The sequence below is a fragment of the Staurois parvus genome, unplaced genomic scaffold (assembly GCF_062004578.1).
Source record: "Staurois parvus isolate SC_StPar_1 unplaced genomic scaffold, SC_StPar_1.0 ptg001257l, whole genome shotgun sequence".
In the NCBI taxonomy this organism is placed as follows: Eukaryota; Metazoa; Chordata; class Amphibia; order Anura; family Ranidae; genus Staurois; species Staurois parvus.
In genome coordinates, this window is record NW_028319053.1 from 261713 (window position 1) to 281220 (window position 19508).

The 19508-nt window shown below is 46.6% G+C and overlaps 1 protein-coding gene across 1 annotated transcript in view; it reads left to right on the top strand.

Moving 5' to 3' along the window:
- The window catches only part of LOC149437762 (uncharacterized), a 109035-nt gene that overhangs the window by 50530 nt on the left and 38997 nt on the right, over positions 1–19508 (top strand). Inside the window, exons 15-16 of the mRNA XM_089660652.1 lie at positions 7006–7083; positions 13208–14084. Of these exons, the coding sequence (XP_089516778.1) occupies positions 7006–7083; positions 13208–14084 (955 nt within the window). The remainder of the gene's footprint in view (positions 1–7005; positions 7084–13207; positions 14085–19508) is intronic.

The window sequence follows — 19508 nt, forward strand, 5'->3', positions numbered from 1 at the left end:
AGCCAGAATGAAGATGGTTTTGTTCTCTTGGGATCATGAACCTGGGCTTAGAGAACCTAAGCTGGCCTGTCCTTGGAAGCAGGGACCTTCCAGAAAGGTCCTTGCCACCACGAGTTTGCTGGCAAGGATGTTAGTGTAAAAGGATCCAGTCTTTTCTTTCCAATGCCCAATGCTTGAGGGAGGAAGCCAGAATGAAGACGGTTTTGTTCTCTTGGGATCCTGAACCTGGGCTTAGAGAACCTAAGCTGGCCTGTCCTTGGAGGCAAGGACCTTCCAGAAAAGTCCTTGCCACCAAGGCTGTGCTGGCAAGGATGTTAGTGTGGAAGGATCCAGTCTTTTCTTCCCAATGCCCATTGCTTGCGGGAGGAAGCCAGAATGAAGATGGTTTTGTTCTCTTGGGATCCTGAACCTGGGCTTAGAGAACCTAAGCTGGCCTGTCCTTGGAGGCAAGGACCTTCCAGAAAGGTCCTTGCCTCCAAGGTTTTGCTTGGTAAGAATGTTAGTGTGGAATAATTTATTCTTTTCCTCCCAAAGCCCATTGCTTGAGGAACAAAGCCAGAGTAAAGAAGGGTTTGTTCTCTTGGGGACCTGAGCCTACAGAATCTAAGCTGGCCTGTCATTGGACATCTGGCCTGTCCTTGGAGGCAAGGACCTTCCAGAAAGGTCTTTGCCACCAAGGCTGTGCTGGCAAGGATGTTAGTGTGGAAGGATCCAGTCTTTTATTCCCAATGCCCATTGCTTGAGGGAGGAAGCCAGAATGAAGATGGTTTTGTTCTCTTGGGATCCTGAACCTGGGCTTAGAGAACCTAAGCTGGCCTGTCCTTGGAGGCAAGGACCTTCAAGAAAGGTCCTTGCCACCAAGGCTGTGCTGGCAAGGATGTTAGTGTGGAGGGATCCAGTCTTTTCTTCCCAATGCCCATATCTTGAGGGAGGAAGCCAGAATGAAGATGGTTTTGTTCTCTTGGGATCCTGAACCTGGGCTTAGAGAACCTAAGCTGGCCTGTCCTTGGAGGCAAGGACCTTCCAAAAAGGTCGTTGCCACCAAGGCTGTGCTGGCAAGGATGTTAGTGTGGAAGGATCCAGTCTTTTCTTCCCAATGCCCATATCGTGAGGGAGGAAGCCAGAATGAAGATGGTTTTGTTCTCTTGGGATCCTGAACCTGGGCTTAGAGAACCTAAGCTGGCCTGTTCTTGGAGGCAAGGACTTTAAAGTGCTAAAGTCCAGCAGCTCCTTCGGTGGTGCTACACGTTACAGATGATATGAGATTTTTCCATAGACTTTAAGGGTCGGTTTAGGAAGTTAACAGTGCAGAAAATCCTCCCTAACAACCGGCACAGACAGCAGACACGGAGCTGTTTATATTCTGATGTAAGACTCCATTCCTCCCGGGGATACCTGAGATGTCAGCTGAGACCCGAGTTTGTTACTGGAGCTGCAGAGCCCAGCTGTGCCCAAAGCATACACCGCCCTCCACCCAGAACTGCACGGCACCAAGGAACGCAGTGATGTCCAGACCCCACCCGGGGAAGAGGGTCACCTGGGGGTAAGGTGGCAATCGTGTCCCACTTCTTCCTGTCCTGTGTGATATCTCCATCCATTCCAGCCTGTGATTGCATACAGGTACCAAGGGGTTCAAAGCACGTTGAGGTATCAGTTCCTCCACAAGTGGAGACTGGTGGGCTGAGACCTTCCCTGCTTTACTAGATCTTTTCGGGACTCCAACCCCAAGGTAGCTTCTGGCTTTGTTACCTTTATGAGTTCTGGTCCCTCCTGTTCCATTCTCCATATTGTACCCTCTGTCTGGGTATTTGTGAAGAGATGGATATGTCTGACCCAGGGGCGGACTGACCATTTGGAAACTCAGGCACTGCCCGAGGGCCCGGGGTAAGTAGGGGGCCCCATGAGATGCCCCTGGTACCTTTTTCATAGGCTTTGTTGAGTTTGGGCAAGGACACAGGGGCCCCATGATCCCCTATTGCCCGGGGGCCCCATGAGTTGTCAGTCCGCCCCTGGTCTGACCATTTTCTATCTTTTTTGATACTGTATATATTTTACGCTTTTGTACTCGTGAAAAAATTTAAAAAATAAATAGTTTAAACATAAGATAAAATAAATTAAAAATCCAGCAGGAATAGTGAGAACCCCTCTTAAGGAACACAGCAGGTGTACAGACCCTGGAACTCAGCACAGGGATGGTGGTAACCCTCATAATAGGCACAGCAGGTGTTCAGACCTGGGAACTCAGTGCAGAGGTGAGAGGAATCCCTCATAACGTTCACAGCAGGTGTACAGACCGGGGAACTTGGCACAGGGATGGTGGGAATCCCTCATAATGGGCACAGCGGGTGTACAGACCCTGGAACTCAGTGCAGAGGTGAGAGGAATCCCTCATAACGTTCACAGCACGTGTACAGACCGGGGAACTTGGCACAGGGATGGTGGGATCCCCTCATAATGGGCACAGCAGGTGTGCAGACCTGGGAACTTAGCACAAGAATGTTGGGAACCCCTCATAATGGGCACAGCGGGTGTACAGACCCTGGAACTCAGCACAGGGATGGTGGGAATCCCTCATAATGGGCACAGCAGGTGTACAGACCGGGGAACTCAGCACAGGGATGGTGGGAACCCCTCATAATGGGCACATCAGGTGTACAGACCGGGGAACTCAGCACAGGGATGGTGGGAACCCGTCATTATGGGCACAGCATGTGTACAGACCCGGGAACTCAGCACAGGGATGGTGGGAACCCCTCATAATAGGCACAGCATGTGTACAGACCCGGGAACTCAGCACAGGAATGGTGGGAACCTCTCATAATGGGCACAGCAGGGGTGCAGACCCGGGAACTCAGCACAGGAATGGTGGGAACACCTCATAATAAGCACAGCGGGTGTACAGACCCGGGAACTCAGCACAGGAATGGTGAGAACACCTCATAATGGGCACAGCAGGGGTGCAGACCCAGGAACTCAGCACAAGGATGGTGGGAACTCCTCATAATGGGCACAGCAGGGGTGAACATAACTCAGTGAACTCATCAATACTCAATCTAGCCCCAGCTGCACATCGTTGCTCTGGACTGACTTCCTGATGGTGGCAATGGTGGCCCATGCCTGTGCAATGTGTGCTGGTAAAGCTGCTTATAGTCTGTACCATGGGCACATGTGGCAGAGTGACAACACATTAGAGCAATTGGGAGACGGGGACACAGCATTGTCACTCTATAGGAAGGACCTTCATGGCAGGATCGCCAGGAATTGTATAGTTTTGTGTGTTTAGTGTGGTATGAGCTTTAAATGTCTCATGAGGGTCAGAAAGGCCCCTTGAACCCACCCTGAACCTTTTCTTGTGCCAAAAACACAAACCCTAACGGAACCTGTGATCTCCATGCCTGCACTATCATGACAGTCACATGGCTTTGTTGATAATTGGTGATGAATGGCTTTGTTTACAAACACACAGAGCCAGGGTGTCCCAGCTAGGAGTCAGTCCTCCTTCTAACCAAGATGACGGTCAGGAGAACCCGGGAAACAATCAGTAATAATAATCACGAGACTCGAGGAATCCCTGCTATGTCCCAATTACATGCAAATTGTGTCTGAATCCACGTGTCATCATTGGTCTGCTTGGCTCTCGGTGAGCTTTGTGTATCCAGGTCTGGGCAGTAATCCAGTGTGAGACTTCCTGTAATAAAGACCGCTCGCTGCTGCTCTCCTTCTTTGTGAAGAGTGACAAGTCTTGTCTCCACCCCCTTCTATAGTTTTCTGCAGGCAGCCTGTACTGGGTAGGGCCTGTTGGGCCCCTCCCACAGTTCTGGCCAGGCTATGTACTGTACAGAACTTTGACGATGTCCCTGCTGCTTTTAGAAGGCAATATCTGGGTTTTCAATGACATTTGGCACACACAAAATGGGTTTCTATCATTTGCAGCTGTTAAATAACCTATTTAAATGATTTCTATTGTGCCTGGAGTTCAGCTTTCCATATACTCAGGGGAAATCTCTAGGGTTGGTGTCACCCGGTGCAATAACACTTGGTGACACCCCCTCTGACAATCCCCGCAGAATTGATCGGATCTGCGGATTGAGCATAATGGATCGGAGCAGGGGCAGACTGACCATTCGAGCACTCGGGCACTGCCCGAGGGCCCGAGGTCGGTAGGGGGCCCCATGAAATGCCCCTGGTACCTTTTTTTATAGGCTTTTTTGGGTGTGTTTTGAGTGTGGGTAAGGACACGGGGCCCCATGAGTTGTCAGTCCGCCCCTGGATCGGAGTCCGAACCATTATGCGGAGTGCCGCACCTGATCCGAACCATCCTGTGGGGATCGTCAGCTTTCTTTACAACTTACCTTTTCGTGGAGCGGGTCCGGTGTCACCCTGTATAGGTTGCATGCCGACGATCCCCGCAGGATGGTTCGGATCAGGTGCGGCACTACGCACCAGGTGACACCTACCGAATGGGGTGACACCGGACCCGCTCCACAAAAAAATAAGTTGTTAAGAAAGCCGACGATCCCCACAGGATGGTCCGGATCTGCAGATTGAGCATAATGGATCAAAGTCCGATCCATTATGCTCAATCCGCAGATCCGATCCATTCTGCGGGGATCGTCGGAGGGGGTGTCACCAAGTGTTACCGCACCAGGTGACACCAACCCTAAGGACGGATCCATCCTGCGGGGATCGTCGGCTTGCTTTACAACTTACCTTTTCGTGGAGTGGGTCCGGTGTCACCCCGTGCGGTCGGTGTCACCTGGTGCGACGTGTACCCCCCCCACCTGCCTTGGGACACCACTGTGTGTATATATATATATATATATATATATACAGTAGTGTATTTAGGTTTTGTGCTGCCCTAGGTAACACAAAAATCGTTTGCCCCCATAGACACCAACCAACACCCCCCCACCCCCTCCAGCAGAGAGAGCCTGACATTGACCAACAACCCCCCTGCCCCCCACCTGGGAGAACATTCCACTACCCCAACTTCCCCCTGGCAATAGAGAGACGCTCATCTTCACAGCTCATCTCCGGGAACGAGAGTCGAGCTCTACATACACCATCAAGCAGCCCGCAGCCTCTCTCAGATCCCACCTGGTTCCCATGGCACGCGTGTCCCTTCTTTCATCCCTTCTTCTGGGGGGAGGCGCTGCCCCCTGAAAAATGCCGCCCTAGGCAAGTGCCTTGTTTGGCTTGTGGTAAATACGCCCCTGTATGTACAGTTGCAAGAAAAAGTATGTGAACCCCTTGGGATTACGTGGAGTTTTGCATGAATTGGGCATAAAATGTGCTCTGAACGTCATCTAAGTCACAACAATAGAAGAACACTTTCTGCTGAACATAATACTACACAAACATTAGATGTTGCCATGGTTTAATTGCACATAACATGTAAACATTCACAGTGCAGGGAGGAAAAAGTATGTGAACCTTTGGACTTAATAACTGGTTGACCCTCCTTTGGCAGCAATAACCTCAACCAAACGTTTCCTGTAGTTGCAGATCAGACCTGCACAACGATCTGGAGTCATTTTGGACCACTCCTCTTCACAAAACTGTTTCAGTGTAGCAATATTCTTGGGATGTCTGGTGTGAATCGCTCTCTTAAGGTCATGCCACAGCATTTCAATCGGGTTGAGGTCAGGACTCTGACTGGGCCACTCCAGAAGGCGTATTCTGTGCTGTTGCAGCCATTGTTTTGTTGAATTACTTGTATGCTTTGGGTCATTGTCCTGTTGCCTCACCCATCCTCTGCAGAGCTTCAGTTGGCGGACAGATGGTCGTACGTTTTCCTGCAAAATGTCTTGATAAACTCTGGAATTCATTTTCCCATCAATGACAACAATCCATCCAGGCCCTGAGGCAGCAAAGCAGCCCCAAACCATGATGCTCCCTCCGCCATGTTTCACAGTGGGGATGAGGTGTTGATGTTGGTGTGCTGTGCCTTTTTTTCTCCACACATAGTGTTGTGTGTTCTTCCCAAACAACTCAATCTTGGTTTCATCTGTCCACAGAATATTTTGCCAGTAGTGCTGTGGAACATCCAGGTGCTCTTTTGCAAACTTCAAACGTGCTGCAATCTTCTTTTTGGACAGCAATGGCTTCCTCCGTGGTGTCCTCCCATGTACTCCTTTCTTGTTTAATGTTTTCCTTATTGTAGATGTGTCAACAAAAATGTTAGTATGTGCCAGAGATTTCTGTAGGTCTTTAGCTGACACTCTGGGATTCCTCTTTACCTCATGCAGCATTCTGCGCTGTGCTCTTGCAGTCATTTTTACAGGACGACCACGCCTAGGGAGAGTAGCAACAGTGCTAAACTTTCTCCATTTGTAGACAGTCTGTCTTACCGTGGACACATGAACATCAAGGCTTTTGGAGATACTTTTGTAATCCTTTCCAGCTTCATGCAAGTCAACTATTCTTGATCGTAGGTCTTCTGAGAGCTCTTTTCTGCGAGGCATGGTTCACATCAGACAGTGCTTCTTGAAACCAGTAAACCCAAAACAGGTGTGTGTTTTTTAAGGGCAGGACAGCTGTCAGCAACACATCCAATATCATCACACTGATTGGAGTCAAAGTTGGCTCACTCCTGGCTCCAATTATCTCTGGGAGAAGTCATTAAGCTAGGGCTTCACATACTTTTTCCTCCCTGCACTGTGAATGTTAACATGTTATGTGCAATTAAACCATGGCAACATCTAATGTTTGTGTAGTATTATGTTCAGCAGACTGTGTTCTTCTATTGTTGTGACTTAGATGCCATTCAGAGCACATTTTATGCCCAATTCATGCAAAACTCCACGTAATCCCAAGGGGTTCACATACTTTTTCTTGCAACTGTATATATGGATTGAATGGCTACATCTCCTGGGTGGAAAAATAAATATCAGCCAACTGATCAAGAGGTGACAGTGTGTGAAAAGTAAGAAGAGGGTGGAACATTCAGAAGATCCAAGATTTTACCACTTGGCATACAATTATTTCTGCTGTCTTGTATTCTAGATGCTGTGCACCAGTTTCTGTCAAGCCCCAAGAGACAGAGAGCTTAGAAAACCCATCACCGAAGGCTGGACAGAAAAGGTGACCATGAAACCCCTCCACCTCTAACTGATGTTCTATAATCATTGTATTAACAATATTTGATAAGAAAGGATTCTTTGCTGTAACAGTAGAAATGCTGGAAAACAAGATGAAGGTACAGTTGCGAGAAGGAATACATTTTTTTTGTAAGTGAATTAAAATATAATAATTAAAGTGTTTCTAAACCCACAGCAGTAAAATCAGTCTGTAGATGTAGTAAAGCATTCTTGTTATACTCACCGTGGAGCCTAAGGGGTTAATCCTCTGCATTGTGTAAAAAGGCTGTATGATCCTGCTTTCTCTGAGCCTCCCCTTCTTCCACTTTCCCTAATCCATCTGGTGATAATACAGAGCCCTAGGAGGCACTCTGCACATGCTCAGTTTGGTGTGTATTGCTAGAAAGGTTTTTTTTTGGGGGGGGGTGAGTGCATGTTGTCCAGACAGAGGGCCAGGGGTCATGCAGCCTCATAGGACAGACAGAGGAGAATTACATCTCCTACAAGCTTTAACCAGTGCTCAGCAGGACACTGATAGAAGTCACAAGACTACTATATACTGCTGAGAGAAAAGGTATTTAGCAGTTTATATTTACTAAAATAATTGCATTTTCCATGTTGTGTGTACTGTGGGAGACCAGATATAGTGAATGCGGGGTCCGGGGAGACCAGATATAGTGAATGCAGGGTCCAGGGAGACCGGATATAGTGAATGCAGGGTCCGGGGAGACCAGATATAGTGAATGCAGGGTCCGGGGAGAGCGGATATAGTGAATGCAGGGTCCGGGGAGAGCGGATATAGTGAATGCAGGGTCCGGGGAGACTGGATATAGGGAATGCAGGGTCCGGGGAGACCAGGTATAGTGGATGCAGGGTCCGGGGAGACCGGATATAGTCAATGCAGGGTCCTGGGAGACCGGATATAGTGAATGCAGGGTCCGGGGAGACCGGATATAGTGAATGCAGGGTCCGGGGAGACCGGATATAGTGAATGCAGGGTCCGGGGAGAGCGGATATAGTGAATGCAGGGTCCTGGGAGACCGGATATAGTGAATGCAGGGTCCGGGGAGACCGGATATAGTGAATGCCGGGTTCGGGGAGAGCGGATATAGTGAATGCTGGGTCCGGGGAGAGCAGATATAGTGAATGCAGGGTCTGGGGAGAGCGGATATAGTGAATGCTGGGTCCGGGGAGAGCGGATATAGTGAATGCTGGGTCCGGGGAGAGTGGATATAGTGAATGCAGGGTCCGGGGAGAGTGGATATAGTGAATGCAGGGTCCGGGGAGACCAGATATAGTGAATGCAGGGTCCAGGGAGAGCGGATATAGTGAATGCAGGGTCCAGGGAGACCAGATATAGTGAATGCAGGGTCCGGAGAGATCGGGTATAGTGAATGCAGGGTCCGAGGAGAGCGGATATAGTGAATGCGGGGTCCGGGGAGAGTGGATATAGTGAATGCAGGGTCCGGGGAGACAAGATATGGTGAATGCAGGGTCATGGATTTAGTAACACTTTAAATAAGTAATTAAAATAATAATAATAATAAAAATATTTTTTTAATAATAATAATGTAATAATGTGTAAATAATAATAATTATATTCGGTTATTAAAATTATAATAATTAAATAATAATAATAATAATTTATTTTTTAAATAATAATAAAAAAATATTATTATTATTATTATTTTTCTAAATATTTTTATTACTATTATTGTTATTATTATTATTTACATTATTGTTTATTATTAATAATAATAATAATAATAATAATAATAATAGCACTTGTAATATTTTAAAATAATGTTTTTTAAAATAATGTTTTTTTTTCTAAAGAGAAAGTAACAAAACTTTTTTTCCAATATAAACCAGCGCAAAACACAATTAATAAATAAATATAAAATAATTTTCAAAGTCCAGTGATGAAAATAAGTGACCACAATACCGTGACACAAAAATCTAAAAAAATATATATATAAAAGTCCAGTGATCTAAAAAAACTTTCTTAAAAAATATAATAAACTTCAGTGCTTCAAATAATTCTTCCACCATCCACCAGTGCCAAAAACCAACATAAACCGCACTCACCAGATATTGGTGAGTAAAACACCTTTCAGGATTATTTAGGGCTCCTGGACCCCCTTTGAGGACTCCTCTATTTTCCACCTCAAACCTATGGATGATTCTTCAATCATCTCCTCGCCACACCACCAAGTTCCAAAAGGGAGCAAAAAAAACTAATAGTGTGATACTGTTATGCCCCTTTTATAATTAATTCATGCCAAACCACTCACATTTCAAAGGATAAAAACCAGCATTTATTTAAGGACATCATACGAATTTTCGAGTAACAAATACGAATTTCCACAGCTCCTAGGAACTCACAGCCTTGTATACAGCAGGGTGACAGCCTCCATAACAAACAAACTTTCTTACGAACTTTCTTTGCTCGTCAAAAAAATGACCGCCTGGAACACATCCCTCGGCGTGCGTTCCACTCACCGGAAATGACGTTGAACGTTCGGGGAACCGACCGGAAATACGTCAACGCTTTTCGCCCCACCCACAGGGCGTTTAAACAAAACTTTTTTGCCTGGATAAACAGAGGAATGGTTTTACTGTATGTGTGCCACTGAGGAAATTTTCTTCTACCTCCTGTCTTGGGAAACAACAGGAGATCAGAGGAAATCTCTCCAAAGTGAAGGTAAACCACCTTTGAGACAGATGTCACCAAAACAGATGTCCCCATTGAAGATTTCCTCTCTCATCCTGTTCCCACAACAACTCCAAAATATTGGATTTGCCATTACTTTTTGTATGGAAGATAATGCTCAACACTTTCTGTCCCAGTAACAGGGCAAGATGCTGGATCTGGTTCTGGGTGTGAAGATAATTCCATACTGAAGGGCATTGTGACTCAAGCTAGGCAACTTTCTGGCACCAAGGAGCCTAAAAGCTGCCACAGCTGTGAAAAAAAGCTGAGCATCAAAACACAGGTTTGGGAGTCCAAAAGTATTTGCCTCATCATATAAGGCTGGCCATACACTATACAATTTTCTGCCCAATTTCCTTTAGATTTACCTTCAACTGTGTAGTGCAAGGGCTCGCCTGATTGGATACAATTGAAAGTGTTGTTAGGTTTGACCTCCTATTATATGGTTTTTGGTAAATCTAAACCAAAAATCTCAAGAAAATTGTATAATGTATGGCCAGCCTTAGTCGAGTGGTAACAAGCCAATGTGCAGGGGCGGACTGACCATTTGGAAACTCGGGCACTGCCCGAGGGCCCGGGGTCAGTAGGGGGCCCCATGAGATGCCCCTGGTACCTTTTTCATAGGCTTTTTTGAGTTTGGGCAAGGACACGGGGCCCCATGATCCCCTATTGCCCGGGGGCCCCATGAGTTGTCAGTCCGCCCCTGCCAATGTGTTTTGGGTGCTACAACATTGCCCCTGTGTCAGGGCTTCAACAGCCAGGTGGTTAAGCAGCCAACTTCTGAGCTGAATCATTTAACCCATCTGAGTCCATTACATTTTTCACACCAGCACTTGATGCCTTTATGAAGTGGAAACGTAGCTTCCAAAATGTGTTGGCTTGTTACCTTTATGATTTCCTCCCCTCCTGTTTATTGCTAGTTCGTTCAGGCCTAGCTGTTTCTTCCATGTTCCCTCAGTCAGTGTTTGTTTCTAAAGGTAAATTTGTTTTGTTTTTTTTGCAAACACAAAGGTTATAAAAGTATACAATGTACCAAACTAAAATAAAGAGAGAAGAGCAAAAAGTAAATGAACTCCACTCAATAGAGTCTATCTATCCATTCAGTCGTATCCGACCCTCGGCGATTGCATGGACTGTCACTCGTAAGCGACTTTTTCCATGAATTCTCTTAGCATTTATTTTTACAGGGTAGGTTGCCAGGTCTTTCCCCAACCCCCACCATGTAGGAGATCCCACATGGCCAGGGATGAAACTAGGACAATTTAGACAGGAGCCAAGTTATCTACCAGCATGTCTTTGGAGTGTGGGAGGAAACTGGGGTACCCGGAGGAAACCCACGCGAACACAGGGAGAAAATGCAAACTCCATGCAGGAGGCGCCATGGTTGGGAACTGAACCCATGACCCAATTAATGCAAGGCAGAAGTGCTAACCACTAAGCCACTGTGCCGCCCACTCAATATAGTACTGCCATACAGAGCACAGAATATATGTCCTAGATTTCCAGCAACACTTGGTATGTAGTTCAATCAATCCGAGTGCAATGGATTGGTCGTAATACCCCTATAGCGCATAGCTGCATAGCATCACATACAGATATGTCTCTTAGTCTGATGGTATTGCGGCTTGTATATTTAACCAAGGGGACCAAACCTTTTTAAATTTCTTAGGGCTCAGTCAGTGTTAGTTATTTGCAGTGATTACGCATGCTAAAGTCATTGTCTTCTTACACTTCAAAAGACTGAAAAAACATAATCTACACTGCAATTAGCTTAACCACTTGACCTCCAGAGGATTTACCCCCCTTAATGACCACGCCTCTTTTTGCTACTCGGCGCTGCACTAATTCAACTGATAATTGCGCGGTCATGCAATGCTGCACCCAAACGAAATTTACGTCCTTTTTTTCACACAAATAGAGCTTTCTTACGGTGTAATTTGATCACCTGTGCGCTTTTTATTTTTCACGCTATAAACAAAAAAACGCCAAAAATTTTGAAGAAAAACAATATTTTTTATTTTCAGCTATAAAAAATATTTAGTAAACTCAAACTTGGTTATAAATTTAGGCCAAAATGTATTCTGCTCCATGTTTTTGGTAAAAAAAATCCCAATAAGTGTATATTGATTGCTTTGTGTGGAAGTTGTAGCGTCTACAAACTATGGTATAAATACTGCAATTTTTTTGCTATACAGCGCTGCGCTAGTTTAACGGACAATTGCGCGGTCATGCAATACGGTACATAAATGAAATTTACATCCTTTTTTTCCCCACAAATTGAGCTTTCTTTCGGTGGTATTTGTTTGCCTATGCGGTTTTTATTTTTTGCGCTATAAAAAAAAAAAGGCTGACAATTTTGAGGAAAAAAAACAATATTTTGGACTTTTTGCTATAAAACATGTCCAGTAAAAAAAAAATGCAAAAATCAAATTTAGTCATAAATTTCAGCCAAAATGCATTCTGCGACATGTCTTTGCTAAAAAAAAAAACCCAATACGTTTAAATTAATTGGTTTACGTGAAAGTTATAGCGTTTACAAATGGCGGGAAAGATACTGGGATTTTTAGGGTTTTTTTTATACTAATAATGGCGGCGATCAGCGAATTATGGCGGCGATCAGGGACTTATGGCAGCAACCAGCGACTTATAGCAGGACTGCGGGACTGCGACGGACATTCTGACATTGGGGGGTACTGACTTGGGGTCACTGACATCCCCAAAAACACTAATACAGTGATCAGTGCAAAAAAAAAAAAACTGACACTGTACTAATGGCACTGGGGAGGAAGGGGTTAACTTTATTTAGCAGGGAAGGGTTATAGGAGTGAGGGGGAGTGTTTTACTAGGGAACGGGGGTGTGTACTGGGCGGGACAAGGCTGATCGAGAAAGTGAAACTATTCTTTCTCGATCAGCTCAATCCTCGAGCTGACAGAGAGGTGAGAGACAGCACAGCTCTCTGTCACCGTTTACCGCCGATCGCCGGGACATAGCCGCTAATGAGCGGCTGTGAACCGGCAACTGACATCTGCGGCGGTGATCCACAGGACAAATAGGGCGGCAGCGCGCCTCGCGCGCGCCCCCTATTTGTTTACAAAACACACGTTTTAAAACGTGGTTTTGCCTGTGAGTGCCGCCCTGCCACCGTATATGTACAGTGGCTGGGTGGCATGCGGTTAAGAAAAGCTGCATTTGATTCAACTTCTGTATCTGAAGAGTTAAACTGCCTGTGGATGGTGCCAAGTCAGCAAGTGATCATATCGTCCAGACAGACTGGGTCTAAGAAGGCATTTCAATGCATAAAGCAGCATATGAAACAGAACATAATGAAATAAATACTTTTGGATAATATATTCAAACCTCTAATATAATATAACAATATAATACATTAACATATGCCCTTTCTAATTCATGCAGGGCAGGTAAAGAAGGCCAACAATTGGCAGGAAACTCTGAAGATACAAAGAAGAAGGTCAGGAGACGGAAAGACTCTCTGAGGGTGGCCAAGGTCTTCCCCGAGTATCCTGGCCAGCTGCTGTCGGAGCCTGATACCCTGATAGAGATACTACAGAACAGAACTGTGTACAAGGTGTACAGGAAAGTCGTACAAGAAACAGAGGATCCCCAGACCTTGAAGGCTCTGGAGGTACTTCATGCTCTGCAGAGTGACAAAAGTGACAGAAAAGTGGTAGGATTGGTACAGAAGGTTCTAGAACTGGATTTTCTTCATTTCCCACACCTGCAAGGACTAAAGAAACGTTTAACCCATGAGCTCCCCAAGGGCAGGATTAGCAATTTGTCCATAAAAGAAGTAACATTTTTTCTCAGCTCGCTCTTGGATCCATCCTTCCATAACTTCTGGAATGAGGTGCTTGGCCGGTTAAAAGACTATGGCGTGGAACAGCCAGGAGATGAAGGATGGGCAAGACTGGAGCCCATTCTCCAAGTTCTCACCAGCAAGATGGTCCTGAAGCGTCTTCATAGTCGGAAGAACAACATTGGCCACCAGGCACAGATGCAGCCAACCGTGGAGGATATAAGTGCCTTCAACCGGGCTCTTCAGCTTGCCGCCGAGGGCTGGCCAACTCCTGAAGTGCTACATTTCTTGAGGTATCTCCAGACGCATGGTCCTGAAGAGGGACTTCCACTCATTGAGAATAACTTACTTTGTTGCTTGGAGATACAAAAGTATAAGAATGCCCACCATGCCATGCCAGATCGTGGCCTGCTAAGAAGGAAAGTGCAGGTGGTCAGGGAAAGATTTCTCCTACAAGAGAGAAACTCTGTCCTGCAGGTAGGTGGCTCTAAGTGGTATTAGATTGGTGGGCTTTGTGACGTCATCCCCTAGATTTTTATGTGTCTTGGAGACTCCAACAGTGAGATCTCTCTGCCACAATTCCCATCCCTGCTCCTGTCCTCCTGGGACATCGGCATCTACCAAACTCTGAAATATAAATTCTGTGAGGACCGCCCCTTTGAATTTATAATTATACTTTCTGTCAGGTCCGGACTGGGACAAAAAATAGACCTGGGCATTTTAGAGCAGCCAATTTTTCCAGGGACCATGAGAAGGGGGGGAGGTGGGCATTCACTGGGGTAGTTGGTGACAGAATATTCACTGAGTTGGTCTTCCGCACTGTAATGTAAAGGGGCACTGTGATATAAAACGGAGTGCCCCTTTACATTACAGTGTCCCTAGCAATCACAACCCCCCCCCCCCCCTTGCATAGACCGTGCCAGAAGTCTACAGACCCTGCAGAAGACCTAAATGGGGGGGGGGGGGGGGGTGAAGGCAGATGCATGGCACGGAAAGTGGAACACCAGCAGAAAAGGAAAGGATGGAAACATGACTGGGGGGTTGTAGTGTGGCTCCATGCGCATACACACATGATCTCCCCCCTCATTTTGCAGAGGGTAGACCTAATCAGGGGCAGACTGACCATTTGGAAACTCAGGCACTGCCCGAGGGCCCGGGGTCAGCAGGGGGCCCCATGAGATGCCCCTGGTACCTTTTTCATAGGTTTTTTTGAGTTTGGGCAAGGACACAGGGGCCCCATGATCCCCTATTGCCCGGGGGCCCCGTGAGTTGTCAGTCTGCCCCTGGACCTAATCACACACCTCTGCAATGGTGCCGTGTACTTGCCATGTGTCCATGGAGATGAAGCTGTAGCTGCTCCTTGCTGGAGGGGGTTTCTCTACTGGGCAGAACACACAGGGTAAGGGGAGAAGCCAGGGCAAATCTGTGCGGGCGCCACACGGGGCTCACTCATGCTCCTGACTGGACTGAGGCGGAAATAGCTGAGCCATTCAGAGCAGAGCCGATTGTGAGAGTTGTGGCTGCTCCCGGCAGGAGTGGAGCTCGACTTGTTCTCTAATACAGGCAGCCTCCTGAAGTGAAGGTCCGCAGACATGCAGCCAGGGGCATACTGACAACTCATGGGGCCCCCGGGCAATAGGGGATCATGGGGCCCCTGTGTCCTTAACCAAACTCAAAAAAGCCTATGAAAAAAGGTACCAGGGGCATCTCATGGGGCCCCCTACTGACCCCGGGCCCTTGAGCAGTGCCCGAGTTTCCAAATGGTCAGTCCGCCCCTGCGTGCAGCTCGGTGGCATCGGCCCACTGAGTAAAAGCCCAGTGTGCTCTATGGACAGTCCAGGCCTGCCTTCTGTAATGCTTCTCTCTATACATTTTGAAATGTTCAGGTGTGGCACCCTCCCAGTGTAGTGTAGGCTGCTAGATACATTTTGTTTGGCTCCCCTGTAATCAGACGAGCAGGGGTTGATTGTTTACTTCCCCCTGTCTTCTAGAGGATTCTAAAATCATGGTGGGAGGAAGAGCAGGGCATGCAGCCTGAATATTTATGGAACTCTAGTCAATGTCTGGAGAGGTGTGCACAGTAGGTGGTGAGAGAGCCCATAGTCATCGGTGTACAATGTTCATGGGTCCAGTTCTGCAGGAGGAGGTTCTCCTGGGGCAGAAGTCTGGGAGGAAGCCATCAGGAAGACACCAAGGTCCCAGCTAGGCTTAGGTGGTGGACCTATCTGCAAGCTCAAGTCTGGGGATCAGCTTGGGTTTGGAGAAGCTCACAGGAGAGAGAAAGGAGGAAATTGGTGGGAAAGAGTCCAGCTGTCCTATGGTGGTGTGAGTCCACATCTCCCTAACTAAGAAGAGCCTGGTGGATATCAGCAGGAGGTAACCGATGATCAAGTGAGTAAATGACCCCAGTGCTGAAGAGTAGTGACTATCAGAATTGAGATCCTCTTTCTTTTTTGCACAGTGTAGCCAGAAGTTGAGGAGTCCCCAAGTTGTTCAGTTCTAAAGTTTATCGGGGTATCCCATGCTCCCTCTCCCTATCAAAGTTCATTGTTCCCAATAAAAACTCAAAAAGAAACCCCTTAGACCAGGGGCGGACTGACAACTCATGGGGCCCCCGGGCAATAGGGGATCATGGGGCCCCTGTGTCCTTGCTCAAACTCAAAAAAGACTATGAAAAAAGGTAGCAGGGGCATCTCATGGGGCCCCCTATTGACCCCGGGCCCTCGGGCAGTGCCCGAGTTTCCAAATGGTCAGTCCACCCCTGCCTTAGACTGTTCTTTGGGACCAGTGGAAGAGTGAGGAAAATGCTGTTTGCCTGGCTGTGTGTGCTCTAAGGAGGAAACAGGACTAAATTCACCAGCAGCTCCTTTGAGGGTGCGCTACACGGGTATTACATGAGACAATGAAAACATTGAAAACATCTATTACCCCACACTAAAGGGTCTGTGTAGAAAAAATTCATTGGATGAATTTCTCAATCATTCGCCCATCCTTCACGAATTGCGGATGTATTTTGTTTAATACATTGATTTTGTATGATCGTAAGCCTCTTCTAGTGACCATAATATTTGTCTGATTATTTCAGGAAAATATGTATATTATGGCCACTAGATGGAGCTGACGTTCATTGGAAATCAACATATTAAAAGAGAAGTACAGCCAAAGTTCGTTTGGCTTAGACATTTGTAGAACAGAAAAATTCCAATTGTATAAATTTGTTATGTACTAGTTTTGAATCATGGATTTGTTTCGGAATTAATTTAGTTTAATTCTGTTTATCCATTATCTAACGAATTCCAAATATTCAGAACGGTTAGAATTAAAAAAAAAAAAAACGGCTTGGTGTCCCCCCTATCCATAGCAGACCCTTATCCGAGCGTGCGGTCCGGCAGGTGGGGGGGGAACCATACCAGGCCACATGCCCTTAATATGGGGGGGTGCTTTAGGGTATTTGGGGTAGAGTGGCTCCTCCTCCAAAGCACCTTGTCCCCATATTGATGGGGACAAAGGTCTCTTCCTCACAACCCTGGGCAGTGGTTGTGGGGGTCTGCGGGCGGGGGGTGCTTAACAAGGGGCCCCCCAGATCCTGCCTCCCCCTCTGCCCATGTGAATGAGTATGGGGTATATAGTACCCCTACTCATTCACCTAAAAAGTGTAAAAAAGCACAATATCAGTTTTTGATGGTGCCAGCAGAGGCAGCATTAGATCGATGCTTCATCCACCTAGGTTAGTATCGGGGCTGTCTTAAACCACGGGCACTGCCCAGGGGCCCCATGATAATCTTGCTTGAGATCATACTTGCCAACTGTCCTGGATTTGCTGGCACAGTCATGCTTTTTACCAAGCTGTCCAAGGATGGCCTGGGCAGTGTCCCAGAACCTGTACAGTGCCCTCCTGATCCTAATATTGTGTCCTCCTGAATCCCCCTGTACCAGGGGCAGACTGACCATTTGGAAACTCAGGCACTGCCTGAGGGCCCAGGGTCAGTAGGGGGCCCCATGAGATGCCCCTGGTACCTTTTTCATAGGCTTTTTTGAGTTTGGACAAGGACACAGGGGCCCCATGATCCCCTATTGCCCAGGGGCCCCATGAGTTGTCAGTCTGCCCCTGCCCTGTACTATTTATTTCAGGTACTTACATAGCACCCTCAATTTATGCAGCGTTTTACATAGATATTGTACATTAACATCAGTCCCTAACCCTCAATCTAAGGTCCCTAACTCACATTCATACATACACATACTAGGGTCAGTATTAGAGATGAGCGAATCGAAGTATCCGAAGTGGAATTCGAGTCGAATTTCGGAAAAATTTCGATTCGTGCCGAATCCGAAAAACAGCCTAATTCGGACGCGCGAATCGAAATTTTTCCGAAAATGGCGGCTGACATGTGCGGCGACGGAGCGGGGATGTCGGGGAAGGCGCGCAGACAAGGCGCGCTGCCCCATAATGCATTCCTCAACGACATGTGATCGCATCAGCCAATCAGCAGCCAGCCAGCCAGCACTGTGTAATGGTCGAGGTATATATAGCGGCCATTTTGGAAATCTTCATTTGCCTGCAGTCATTGAACAGAGGCAGACCGCTCTGTACTAGGGACAGGGACAGAGTTAGGGCCACAGAAACAATACTTGGGGACAGAGAGAAGTTACTTAGGGACAGAGAACCATTACTCAGGGACACAGACTTGTTAATGAGGGCCACAGAATCGTTCTTTAGGGACAAAGAAACGCTAGTTAGGGCCACAGAATTCATACTCAGGGACAGACAGAATTGTTACTCAGTGCCAGAGAATTGTTACTTAGGGCCACAGAAACGTTATTAGGGCCACAGAATTTTTACTCAGGGACAGACAGAATTGTTACTGAGTGCCAGAGAATTGTTACTCAGGGACAGACAGAATTGTTACTGAGTGCCAGAGAATTCTTACTCAGGGCCACAGAATTCATTCTCAGGGACAGACAGAATTGTTACTCAGGGACAGACAGAATTGTTACTGAGTGCCAGAGAATTGTTACTCAGGGACAGACAGAATTGTTACTGAGTGCCAGAGAATTGTTACTCAGGGACAGACAGAATTGTTACTGAGTGCCAGAGAATTGTTACTCTCACAGACACAAAATTGTTACTTGCACAGACACAGAATTGTTACTTGCACAGACACACAATTGTTACTCAGGGCCACAGAATTCATACTCAGGGACAGACAGAATTGTTACTGAGTGCCAGAGAATTCTTACTCAGGTCCACAGAATTCATACTCAGGGACAGACAGAATTGTTACTCAGGGACAGACAGAATTGTTACTGAGTGCCAGAGAATTGTTACTCAGGGACAGACAGAATTGTTACTGAGTGCCAGAGAATTGTTACTCTCACAGACACAAAATTGTTACTTGCACAGACACAGAATTGTTACTTGCACAGACACACAATTGTTACTCAGGGCCACAGAATTCATACTCAGGGACAGACAGAATTGTTACTGAGTGCCAGAGAATTGTTACTCAGGGACAGACAGAATTGTTACTGAGTGCCAGAGAATTGTTACTCTCACAGACACAAAATTGTTACTTGCACAGACACAGAATTGTTACTTGCACAGACACACAATTGTTACTGAGTGCCAGAGAATTGTTACTCAGGGACAGACAGAATTGTTACTGAGTGCCAGAGAATTGTTACTCAGGGACAGACAGAATTGTTACTGAGTGCCAGAGAATTGTTACTCAGGGACAGACAGAATTGTTACTGAGTGCCAGAGAATTGTTACTCTCACAGACACAAAATTGTTACTTGCACAGACACAGAATTGTTACTCGCACAGAGACAGAATTGTTACTCAGGGCCACAGAATTCATACTCAGGGACAGACAGAATTGTTACTGAGTGCCAGAGAAT